The following is a 12,468-nucleotide window of genomic DNA, read 5'->3' as shown; positions in this document are numbered from 1 at the left end:
CACCTTCCCCTTTATTTGTGGGGGGTCTGAGCAGGATTGCAGACCGAAATCTACACCCGGACCAACAACTTATGAACCCCTTAAATGCTTTACCTTTTAAGCCGAACCCTTTCCTTTGTCTGCCTGTTTTCCATTTGGCTCAAGTGAGCATTTCGTGAGATGGCTTGTCGTCACCCTATCCCATTGAGACTACTTTTGGTGTGCAAAATCACATTTAATCAGTCGGAGTTGTCAGATGTCATCATTTTACTGCTCAGGTCGCCCTTACTGTGCGTGATGCAAGTGCCAACAATAACAAGCCTTAATCGGCTATTCAGCTCCGCAGCAGCATCTCTCAGCATTCTCTCACACTCTCAGTGGGCTGTGCCACCTCCAGGAAAGAAGTCCAGCCAACAGTTCATTTTTACGCCATTCTACTATGGTGGTGCTTTGAGATACGTAAACTCGACTGAAATGTTTTCTTACATGCAACCTGTCATTTGACCGTTTATTTTATTTTTTTCATTTTGACTTGCCAGAAAAAAAATTGATACGATTGCCATATAATGGTAATGGTCTGAGCTCACTTGTAAACAAGCAGCAGTTTGGCATATAGTGAATTTTTTTTTCAAAAAGGGCGCTGCAAGCTCTTTATTGTCACTTCCAGTTGAAGTTTAATATTCAAGCTAAACATAAAACGAAGGGAAGTGCACCGGCTGTGTTTCAAACAACGTAGCTTTTTCGAAGGAAACCTTGCTTAGCTTAATGCTAACAAACAATGCAAAACGTCATACACGGGTTGACTCTGAACTAGATAATGGTTAACATTGCCATGCCCAATCGCTGTTAGGACATGGTATTCTGTACAACATAATAATGTACTGTAACAAATGACAAATGAGAGAGGGCGTGTGAAATGAGGTCACATTAACTACTGTCAAAATTACACATTTTCAGGAAAAAATACCCCCCATAACATGCCAGGTTGCTTGAGTTCCCTTAACATTGTGTGTTGAAGTTGTATTACTATCATACAGCGTTGCACACTCACATCAACCCCCCAGAAAGAAATATTAGACTAGATTTATATACAGGGACATCTGGAGTTGTCTCCCAATAGCTCCGCCGGCAGCTTACAACAGTGGCCCCACCCCAATGATGGAAGAAGATATTGACGGTTATCAAACCAGTTCATCAGGTTGCATATTGTACTAGTGCTGCGTTTGAGCTGGATTTTACTCTGAAATCCACCAGGGGGCAAACCGTGACCCAGCCCACCAGCTATTGTTAGCCATTTTCTATAAGGAGAAAAAAACGTCTCAAATGTCAAAGGATGGAAAAGGCATGGCACCAAAATCGAAAACAAAGCTTCACATTGAATGGAGTCAGGTCAGAGCAGAAGGGCCTCGTTGGAGGAGAATATGTGGGTAGTACATAACAAGCGCCAAACATTTTTCACATTTCTGTAGTATTTTACCCCCTAAAATGGTCCGAGCAGTAAATAAAGCATAGCTGCTCGCTCCCTTGCTTTGTTTTTAGCTTCTTATAAACACAGGAAGTGCTGAATTGGATCTCTGCTGGAGAAAGCAAAATGAAGTTAGCTAAATGTAGTTACTCGGTTGAGGTAATCAAGGAAATATCCTCTGTGCTTTTCGACTGCTTCATTCGAGCTTCTTACATTTGTTATTGTGATTTTTCACCCCTTTCTGGCTATTTAGGCTGACACATATCTGTGCCTCAGGCTTCAACTGACTGAAATGAATGAAAGGCCATCAGACTGTTTTATAACTCGTAGACCGTATATCCTCCACAGACACCAAACCAAATTGATTTGTTCCTTATTTCAAACCCAGTAAGAGTACATTAGATGTTACTTTTCTAAATGAAATCCATATATGTGTCTGCTGTATTTCCTTTCATATAGTCCCAATTAAGTAAGAAAAAAAGACCCCTGGTTCATTGCTTGTGCATCAGTATGCATGACTGGCTGAGGAAAAAAAAACAGCTCGGCCCCAGGCCTGCACAGATGCCGGGCCTGATATCTGGATTTAATAGAGTTGTTTTTTTTGTTGATCAGCCTTGTTGTCACGATTGCGAGGTGGTGGTAGACCCCAAAAAAAGCAGGCAGGAGGAAGGAGCAGGGTGAACTTGAAGAAGTGTATTGATAAAACACAGAGAAAACTAAATCCAAAAACAAACAGTCCAAAGTAGCAAATAAAAATAACAAGTGAAGCTAAAACAGAACAGTGACCAAAACATGACCGAAACAAACCTGACAGCAGTAAAGGAACAGCAAACAACCGAACATGACAGTAGCAAGAGCAAACAATGACTCGACAATGAGTGGTCAGGCTGGGAGTCCTTTTAAAGCCCTAATTACTTAATGACCAATAGGTGTGCAACTGCAGGGGGAGCCCTACAGTGCCACCTGTTGGTCCCAAACCGAATCATGACACTTGTGTTACATAATCAGGGTGGCATTGGGACAAAACCACTTAGTGCGATCGGTAATTGTCCTTTACTGTACTTGTTTTTCTCGTACAACAAAATAAAATGAAGAATTTGTTTTTTACCATCCATCAAATCTGTCTTGTGTTCATGATGCTCATAGAGTGTAATAAAGGTAAATGTGGAAGATGCCGGGAGTTTGGATGCTTGATGGATGTTTCCCAGAAGGATTAAAAAAAAAGGAGGAGTACGCTTTGGGTCAGACTAGAGAAACGAGTTGTGATCAGAAGTACTTCCATAAACACCACACATTCCTGTTGTAATTCTGGACATCTGGTATGCATGTTGCTTCTCTTTTTCTCTCCTGGGTGTCTTTTGTTCAAATCAATTTATCAACATCTGCATTTGCTTCATTGGTTGCTTCCGGACATTTTTTTTGCAACCTAGGACTGTTTATTTTTATGCAAGAATGTAATTTAGAGCTGTTTTACTATTACTTTTACTATCTGTTGACAGTGATCTCGAAGATGAAATGTTATCTTATTCATGATGACCAGTGTTTTTGCAACGATAATGCTGTTTTTGTTTGACACTCTTCTGGAGCTTTATAAAGCTTACACATATTTGAAACATCATTCAGTATGATGCACCAATTGGAGTGACCTGTGAGTGTACGTGGACACAACCGCGATGCACTCGCGTGTTTTTAGTTCGGTGCAGACAACGTGATTCATGAGCAGGCAATGTGGTTCCAGCGTTGAAAAATCAGCTGAAAATGCTGTCATGTGAGATTCCCGTAAGTGTCATGAGAGCTTTTTGTGTTCACATGAACACATATTTTGACCAGCTCTGTGGACATTGTGGGTTCACACATCAGTGTGTTGAGCTTTTGACCAGAGGCGGTGTTCAAGAGTTAAGTTGGCAGGTCATTGGTGGTTTTGCTCATGAGGGGCATTGTTGATATTGTTATAAATGAGGGATGCCGCTGCAAACAAATTCTCAAATTTCCTAAAAGGAAATCACTTTACATCCTGTTTACAAGTTCAATTAGCATTTTTTACAGGCAATTATTTGCTCTGGAGTAAAAATTGCACCAGTCAATAAGTACATCACGAAGAAGAAAAAAGTATGTTTAAGTCGCACTGGACTTTAAGTCGGACTTTGGCGGGAGATTTATTTTATAAAAACCGAAAGCTAGAACAATAAAGCTCAGACTGGCTCCCAAACTCACTGTTCCCTAAATGTGTTAACATTAGTGAACGAATTCCATTTGTGTTCGAAATTTCCACTGTCAAACTACGGAATTTTATTTCTTTTTAAAAATGGCATATCTTAACTGGAATCCCGCATCGCGTTGTGGCCAAAGTAGAATTCTGGTCGGTTATTGTGCCTTTTGCTGCTGTCAATAATAAATCTTTGGCTGCCGCATGCTAAACTAGAGAGCTCGCTGCATACATAACACACTCTGACGCCATGACTTCTTATTGTTCCTCTTGCATTTCTTCTGACTTTGTTTTGGCAGTTGTCATCTTCACCTTTAAGCTCAGCCATTTTAAACTAAAATGAAAAAGAAACATTGTGTAATTAGAAGCAGAAGAAGAATCCAATCAGAACTCGTTTGCTGCCGTTAACACGATTAGGGAACAGGGATTTCAGGTACCAGTCCGAGGTAGGATTTCAATATATACAAATTGCACCTGAGTATAAGTCAGAGAACCAGTCAAACATTAAAACAAGTCCAAGCGATAATCCACTTCCAAACTGTCATTATGAGGACCTAAAACATGTTATGTCTTCAAATGAAATACGAGCAGTTTGAGTTTAATTTCAGCAAAAGTAAACTTGCAGCTTTGGGCCATGTGGCGTTTTTTTCCCCCTCAACTGCAGATTTAGATGACACTCTGGGTTCTGATTGTGGTTGTGGTGGTTAAAGGGCAAGCTTGGCCTCACTCCTGAGACTGAGGACCATCTCCTGTGGTAGGGTGCCGAATGCCAACAAAGGAAGTGAGATCATCATGAAAATCTCCCAAATTTAAACTGTGCTGTGACGTTGGTAGCGCAGGCCTGTAAAGTTTCTGGCACTCACTGAGCTGTTGCAAATTGTAAAATTAACACCCATAGTTGACTTCACTGCCAACTTTGGGGTTGGATTTAACAGCGACTGCCAAATGTATTTACATTACCTGAACATGCTGAGCAGACAAGAAAGGTTCCATCACTTTCATGACACAACAGCCTTTCATTTTCAAACCCAACAATTTAACCAGTTATATCAAATAGCTATTATGTACGGTAAATTTGGTACTATAAGCTAAAGTTAATAATGGGAGTAGAACCCGATTTTCTCAGTCAGAACTCAAAATAAATGAACTACACGGTCTCCTCATCATCCAAATTACAACTGTTCATCTTCCAGTTATTGTTTGAGTAAATCTCTCCATTTGGATGTTTTTGAGTGTGTTTGGAGATCTTTGTCACCTAGTGAAGGCAACCGGTTTCATTGTGCCAGATGTTGCGCCAACTCTCTAAGGTGCTAACTTTGAGGTCTGTACACTGTTTCTTTTTTCAGAACTCTATGAACCTGCCTCCAGACAAAGCCCGGCTCCTCAGGCAATATGACAATGAGAAGAAGTGGGACCTCATTTGTGACCAGGTACGTTCAACTTGACGCATCTGCACGTCTTCAGTCTACTTGTAAATTTCCCCATTGTGGGACAAATAAAGGATATCTTATCTTATCTTATCTTACTCAACTTAATGAAGAAATAAAACCACGCGCATTTATCTCGTTTGGCCCGCAGGAAAGGTTTCAAGTGAAGAATCCACCTCACACTTACATCCAGAAAATACGAGGCTACTTAGACCCCGGTGTCACCAGAAAGGTTGGGAACTGTTTTCACAACAAAGCATCCAATCGCAGCTTCCCAAAACGTGTGCATAAATTGGCACTCGGCTTTCTTTGTGTCTCCCAGAAGTTCCGCAGGAGGGTACAAGAGTCCACCAAAGTCTTGAGGGAACTGGAGATATCTTTGAGGACAAACCACATTGGGTAAGTGTCCATTTTCATGCTCTACATCTGTTTCTTACCGGGTAACGCGAAAGGAAAGCCTGGTATTGTTTTCCCTCGTGAAGGGTAGACCTGTCTTTGCTCTCTGTGGTGCCCGGATCTCTCTCCCATTGTCTGAAGTCGCCAAGCTCCGCAGCTCCACTTCATAGGGCCGAGCCTTCCATTACCCAGATGGTAGCCATTGTGTTGCCGGGTCCACTCCCCCATCAAGTGCTGAACAGGAAGCTTTGTTGTGTGTGCCAGAAGGACAGGAAGACTGGCCAGCCAACCTTTGAAAAAAGAAAAACACACACGAGAATGCTTGGAAGTTTACACATTTTACACCTATTACAGTAAACTATTGTGGTGTACATTAATGACATACTTAAAGACAACTCTTCAAGCATTTCGGCTCGATTTTTACCTTCATAAAACCATGCGCTGCAGTAACTTGCTACTTGTGAAAAACGGCCAAACCTTTACGTACTATTATAGCCGTAATCCGTCTACTCTCTCTGGCTTCGATGGAGTTTCCAGCAGAGACATCAAAAGCCATCTGTAATTCAATATAAAACTTCACAAGTGACGTCAAAATCGTACGTCCTCGAGAGAAGCAGAAATAACAGAAACACACTGATTGCACAGTGCACTTGTTGCAATGCTGAATTCATTGAGCGCAGTCCTGAATGCCTCAGGGGCTAACGGAAAAATTGTATGATTGGCTATAAAATCATTCAGAGAGCCGTCACCAAGGAAGCCAGACAGACACAGGCTGTACATCCTGTGTTTTGACACTTTAAGCAATGGCTACATAAACGTGACTTGTGAAGCAGCACGTGTCGACCGACAATAATCTCTGACCAGACTCACTTTTATCGATCAACCTTGAAAACCAAACAGTGAAAATATCTCAAAAACCCATTGCGGCAAAAAATGAGTAAAGACAATTTTGAAATCAGCGTAAAAAATACGCTTCGGGACACATAAAAGCATCCCTGATTTAAAATTTCTCCTGATCAGTGTAATCTACCCTCTTAGAAGAACAACTACTACTGGGGTGTAACTTGCTGGATCACTCACAGTGTTGGTAAAAGTCTTCTTTGATTTGGTAGACAGCCCCAGGGGCCAAGTTGCATGTATCAGAAGCAGCCGCAATGAAATAATTGTGATGCACAAACTGTTAAATGCTTTACATTCTATTCAATTATATTATTGCGATGTGATTTTTACATACATTATTACATTATACTTTTGGAATAGATTTATGGCATTTCGATGAGGCCGGATAATTTGAGATCAAGTGTTTTCAGTCACAAATTCCAAGGCACCAAAATGTAAGGATTGTGAGACTGCTCTGTATTTAGATAAATGCTTTGCATTTCGGAAAAACAGTCCCATCCGGTGGCACATTAACGCCTTTACTGTAAATGTAGAGTTGCTGCTGGTGTTTCAGTAGCAGAAAGATGGCTTCAAGTTTTCCAGTGCGTTTGTGTGACCAAAAGAGAAAAAAAAAATGCTTTCAATGCATTTCCCAGAGGAGGAATAAGATGGGCTGCTTTTCAGGAGAATGGAGAGCGTGTGGACGGAGCGCTTGGATGCTCCATTACTGTGTCTGAGTCTCATTCCTGACATGGCCAAGCAAATGTGAGCTTGGCGCGGCCGGCCGCTGTGCGAAGGAGGGGTCAGAGGCAAAGGGGTGGGGGGGACTTTCTAGACAGGAAACCAGTGATCATGCCTGCCTCCTCACAAGCACCCCTCCTCTTTCCCCTTCACCTCAACTGCTTTGTTTGTTTCCTCTGTTCCATCGCTCACCTCCCTTTCCCTTTTGCTCGCCCGACACTCCTGCTTGCTTTCCTGTCGATCTCAAGCAATCATTGAAATAAGAAAGATCTCTGTCTATTGAAGGACTTTTTTTTTCTGTTACCCGAAAACAACCTTGTGTTTTGTTTGAAGAAGAAAACCCGTAACTGAACTCAGATACTCCAACCATATTTCCTTCACCTTCTTTTTCTTTATGTTTTGAGTTTCCATACAAATGTGAGTTCAATTGTGTGGAAATCAGAGGCTGTGTCCTAGTTTGCTTTCCGTTCCATCTTTGCCAAGATCTTCCAGCTAACTCAAAGGATAATTAATATGTTACGAGTGAGAACCACAAAGGTTAATTGCTGTCACTGTGTATGACCACACACACACACACACACACACACACACACACACACACACACACACACACGAGTGTGTCCTCTTGATTTCTGTGCCCTCTCTGTGCCCCCCATGTGATAGGTGGGTGAGGGAGTTCCTCAACGATGAGAACAGAGGCCTTGATGTCTTGGTGGAGTACCTCTCCTTTGCCCAGTGTGCTGTCATGTGAGTATTTTTACACACAGCCCCGCCTGCTGATTTTTGCCTTAAACGTCCTAAAAGGAATAGGGTTGGGCTGCAGCCGCTTAGTAAGCACGTTACGTCCTGCAGGGCCTAATGAGCTGCTTGTGCATCAAAAATGTGCATTCTTTGGATGTCTTTGTTTACCTTGTTGCATACTCGGCAAGCTGAATGTGGGCACACGCTATAGTACATTATGTGGACAAAAGTTTTGGGACACTTGGTCATTACACCAACAGAAAAATTGTTCCTTCCTTCTACTCTGGGAAATTGATTGGACGCAGTCCCTGTTACAGTGCCCCCCTATCATTTTACCACCTGTTGTTATAAATATTGCTGTCATAAAAAAATTAAAAGTAACCTTCTTTATAAAGGTTGGTCATGAGTAACCAATGCCTTAGGTAGGCTGAATGTTGCATCAAAGCATTTTTCGATTTCAAACAACCTTTCTTCGGAGTGCTTCTGCGTCATCTGGTCCAGATTGAAAAATACAGGAAAGTTCCGAAGCAAAAGCCAGAGTACAAAGAGGCCCCAAGATTGTCATGTCAACACCCCAACTGATAAACAAATTGGTTAAGCCGTGTGTCCCACGATTTTGGCCCAGTAGTGTTATGCGTATTGTTTAAGATTTCCCTGAATGAGAGACAATTTCTTTGCTGAGCTTGATTGTGCAGGTGTATGACGGTCTCGTGATAACACCCTTTCCGCCTCGCTCACCTAAACTGCCTCCTTCCCTGCATCTGGTCTGTACCCCTGCTTCGCCTCCGTGTCTGCCCTGTGTGCGTGTGGCCCAGGTTGGATTTTGAGGGGCTGGAGAATGGGGAGGATGGCTTCATGGAGAAGGCAAAATCTTGGAGCAGGTCCATAGAGGATTTGCATCCTATGAGCACTCAGCCCTTCTGCAACACATTGGTGCGATCGGCACGCCAGTCTGTCATGCGGTATGTATCGCTGAGCCAGCTTCTGTCTGCTCTGACCTGTTCATGACTTGCCCTTCTAACCTAATGTGCGCAGTGAACATGCATCAGCATGCTCGTCTGTTGTCCTGGTGCTGTCTGTGTGGTCAGTACTTTATGCGTCTTGCATCACTGATGTATAATTTTTAAAAATCAATTCAATGTTAAGGTCTGGTTTTGGTTTGGATGCAAAAGGTTAGGAAATACAAAAGACAGAAAAGACAATTTAATACAAGATCAAATATATTGTACATTGCAATGAATGAATACATTCACAGGTAGAGTTGGGTGATATGATGATGAACATTTATTTATTCATTTATTTTTAGGGGACACATTTACGCTGCGCGGTGAACTAAAACAGCTAATAAAAAAATAATAAATAATGTGGTGAAAGAAGACAAATAATCAGTGCGACTACTTGGGGAAAGAATTATCGAATAAGAACAAACTCGTCATTATTAATCACTATTTCCCCAAAAATGCTACCAGTCGCAGTATTCCGAAATGCGTACTGAAACCAAATACGGCCGTAAAGTGCGCAAATTTGCAAATGTGTGCACGTGCTGACTGTTTGAGACAGTTACATAATTGCCTGACTCTATGTTGACAGTGGCGAGGAAACCAGGCATCTCCCATCATGCATTGGTAACCTCAAAACCAACGCTGTCTTTTAATTCCGCCAGACCTTATTCTCCCTCACGCCTCTCAGCACGTGACACGCACAAGAGTCACGTGAATGGCAAATACACGTGGAGGAATAAATCAGACAAGCTGCATATTTGAAGTGCTGCACGGTGGCCGAGTGACAACAACTTTCACCATGTGTTGCAGCTATGGCTCAGTCACCAGCAGTAAAACCATCAAGAACTCCCGACTTGTCAGCCAGAAGGATGACGTGCATGTGTGCATCATGTGCTTGAGAGCCATTATGAACTACCAGGTATCCGACGGTGTCGCGAAGCGGCTCATGAATACGTGGTGGCTGTATATTTGTCAGGCATGACATGTACATGCTTCCTGCACTGTGATGTGCTGCATTTGTACCCCGTTTTGGTCTCACCACATCCTGTTGTCTGTCTGTCTCCTCTTCATGCAGTATGGCTTCAATATGGTCATGTCTCATGCACATGCAGTCAATGAAATTGCTCTCAGTCTGAACAATAAGAGCTCACGGTAAGAACCGATGTCCCGCCATCACCTTGGATGCCGCTTACAGTCGGTGAAAGCAAAAGGACATTATCATTTTCTGAAATGTAATTGCTACTAAACAGGAGCCGCAGACTCAGACACTTTAAGACTTATAGTGCCGCGCTAGATTCTTAAGGACGTACTGCTGCTGTGGTTTAAGGCCCAATTTTCAACCTGTCAAATGACGGATGGCCTTAAATATTGCCCGTCAACTCTTAAAAAAAAAATCTGTCAATAATGGAAAATTGTCAGTTAATGCACCCCAAAAGACAGGCTTTAATTTGTTATCATAAATCACTCCTCCCGAGTCCTCACAAATAAAATATGAGATTTCGTGTTTGCCTCGGGCCTGCAAATCAAGGTAATTGGTCGGGCTCGGGCCGGGTCAGGATTTAATACCCGCGGGCCAGGTCGGGTCGGGCTGGATTTTTTAGGCCCGATCTTACCTCTACTTCGAGGGACAAGAGGTATTTGGCAAAGCATTTCAGTGTCAAAGTTGAACTCGGTGAGTGAAATGTCAGTTGAAAAATGTTTTGGTTGTTCCACTAATGATGTCAAACATCAATTAACAGAAAGCGCCTTGTTGATGCATGTATGCTTTTACAAGTTCGGCTCCTGGATTTGTTCCTGGGGGAAGAGCCTGCGACCTGTTCATATGATATGCTTGTTCTTTGAAGTTTGGAAGGAGAGGCGTCCATGCAGACAGTTAGTCGAATGTTTTTTGAAAGGTGATTAGTGCTTCAACTCGAGTCAGTGCTTGGTCACTTCTTCACGAAGGCTAAATGGAAGCAATACCTTCAAGCCATTAAGAGCAGGACTTGCTTTTGTTTTGCGGACAGTCCTACACGAACTTTTGACATTGACACGCATTTATTCCTGCATTCTAGAATCAGCTTTGCTGCTTTCTAAACTTGAATTTGAGCTTCAGTCCTTGCTTTTGAAATGTCTGTGCTGTCCTAATGGGTGCCTCCCACAATTTCAGGACAAAGGCCTTGGTTCTTGAGCTGCTGGCTGCCGTCTGCCTCGTTCGAGGAGGTCACGAGATCATCCTGTCAGCGTTTGACAACTTCAAAGAGGTGCCCAAAGGCAAACTCAATTCAATATGACTTATCTTATTATTCCTTTTGGTCCTCAAGTTCACCAGGGTAGTCCCGTTGTTGAAATGCAAAGGGAATAGACTTCAGCCAACAATTTCATCCACGTAGTCTCAGTTGAGTCAAAGCTGTTAAAGAAGTGAAACAATATTCTGATATTTCACATGACCGTGCTGCCTAATGGAGATACAGATCCTTTCGTTGTATTATTTAGTAATCTCTTGTCACCCATAACTGTAGATAATGCAAAAATTAAAAAATTAATGGCCCCACATTCCTGGGATGCATGGAGGCCTGCAGGGCCAGCATGCGGGGATAAAAGTTGAGGAGCTCTGGGAATTGTCACTTCCACAGAGGGTGCAAGCGAAGCTCTGTGGTGACCTGCCAGAGGTCATATGTCTCATTAGGATGCCACATGTGAGGCAACTCGCAGCAATAAAAAGAGAGCAATTCCCGATGGCAGGCAGAGGACTGCAAACTTTTACCGGGCATCTTCCTGCCCGCCATACCAAAACAGAGAGAAAAAGAGCTCTCTCATTAGAACAAGATGGGATTCTTTTTTGATTTTATTGTCGTGTTTTGGAAATGTCTGCATTTTTCTGTGCACTTACAAGAAGCCATCCATTAGTAGCTTACGACAGCCGTTCATTTGTATTTTATGAAGAAAAAAAAAGCCAAAGAGTTTGCTGGGAAAACATGCCATTGTTTGTTTTTACCTTTGTCTGGGTAGTTTGGGTTTATAGATTTGTACCCCATATTTTTTTTCTCTTGACTTGCCTCTCTTTGACCGCTGAGGATAAGAATAAATTGCTACCAAACATAGAATGGCTTCTCAGATGGATAACTGATGTCGGAATGTTTTTCATGCATTGATTGATGATGAGGAGTCGACATTCAAAGTTAAAATTGCTTTCACCAGGAGTGACCTTAGCTAAATCTCAACATAAAGGTGAATGGTGTTGAGGAGAAAAAAAATGTGTGGTGAACTGTCAAGCAAAAAATAAAAGGTTGTATACAGTGCGGTGTATGCGTCTCTTGCTACATAGAATACACACCGTTGAACGGTGGCTTTTTTAGGTCTGTAAGGAGAAGCATCGTTTCGAGCGCCTGATGGATTTCTTCCGCAGTGAGGAGGGAAACATCGACTTTATGGTAAAGAGAAGCTCTGCATTCTTGTATGTTGCTGTGGCCAGGATGCAACGTGTGTTTGTCTGGGATCCAGGTTGCTTGCATGCAGTTCATCAACATCGTGGTCCACTCAGTGGAGGACATGAACTTCAGAGTCCACCTGCAGTTCGAATTCACCAAGCTCGGACTGGATGACTATCTGGAGGTGAAACTCTCAGAGGAGATAACATGGAGACGATGTGCT

At 42.5% G+C, this 12,468-nt stretch overlaps 1 protein-coding gene across 5 annotated transcripts in view; it reads left to right on the top strand.

Moving 5' to 3' along the window:
- The window catches only part of fmnl3 (formin-like 3), a 33,844-nt gene that overhangs the window by 11,014 nt on the left and 10,362 nt on the right, over window positions 1-12,468 (top strand). For 4 of the 5 annotated variants that reach the window (XM_052057981.1, XM_052057982.1, XM_052057979.1 and 1 more), the window contains exons 2-11: window positions 4,997-5,080; window positions 5,229-5,309; window positions 5,400-5,476; window positions 7,757-7,840; window positions 8,650-8,796; window positions 9,646-9,754; window positions 9,911-9,987; window positions 10,985-11,078; window positions 12,174-12,248; window positions 12,319-12,429. In XM_052057981.1, coding sequence (XP_051913941.1) covers window positions 4,997-5,080; window positions 5,229-5,309; window positions 5,400-5,476; window positions 7,757-7,840; window positions 8,650-8,796; window positions 9,646-9,754; window positions 9,911-9,987; window positions 10,985-11,078; window positions 12,174-12,248; window positions 12,319-12,429 — 939 coding nt within the window. The remainder of the gene's footprint in view (window positions 1-4,996; window positions 5,081-5,228; window positions 5,310-5,399; window positions 5,477-7,756; window positions 7,841-8,649; window positions 8,797-9,645; window positions 9,755-9,910; window positions 9,988-10,984; window positions 11,079-12,173; window positions 12,249-12,318; window positions 12,430-12,468) is intronic. The other variant, XM_052057983.1, reaches the window with a different exon arrangement.

Source organism: Hippocampus zosterae, chromosome 2 (assembly GCF_025434085.1).
Source record: "Hippocampus zosterae strain Florida chromosome 2, ASM2543408v3, whole genome shotgun sequence".
Lineage (NCBI taxonomy): Eukaryota > Metazoa > Chordata > Actinopteri > Syngnathiformes > Syngnathidae > Hippocampus > Hippocampus zosterae.
The sequence above is the reverse complement of the archived record's forward strand: the minus strand, read 5'-3'. Positions and strand labels throughout refer to the sequence as shown.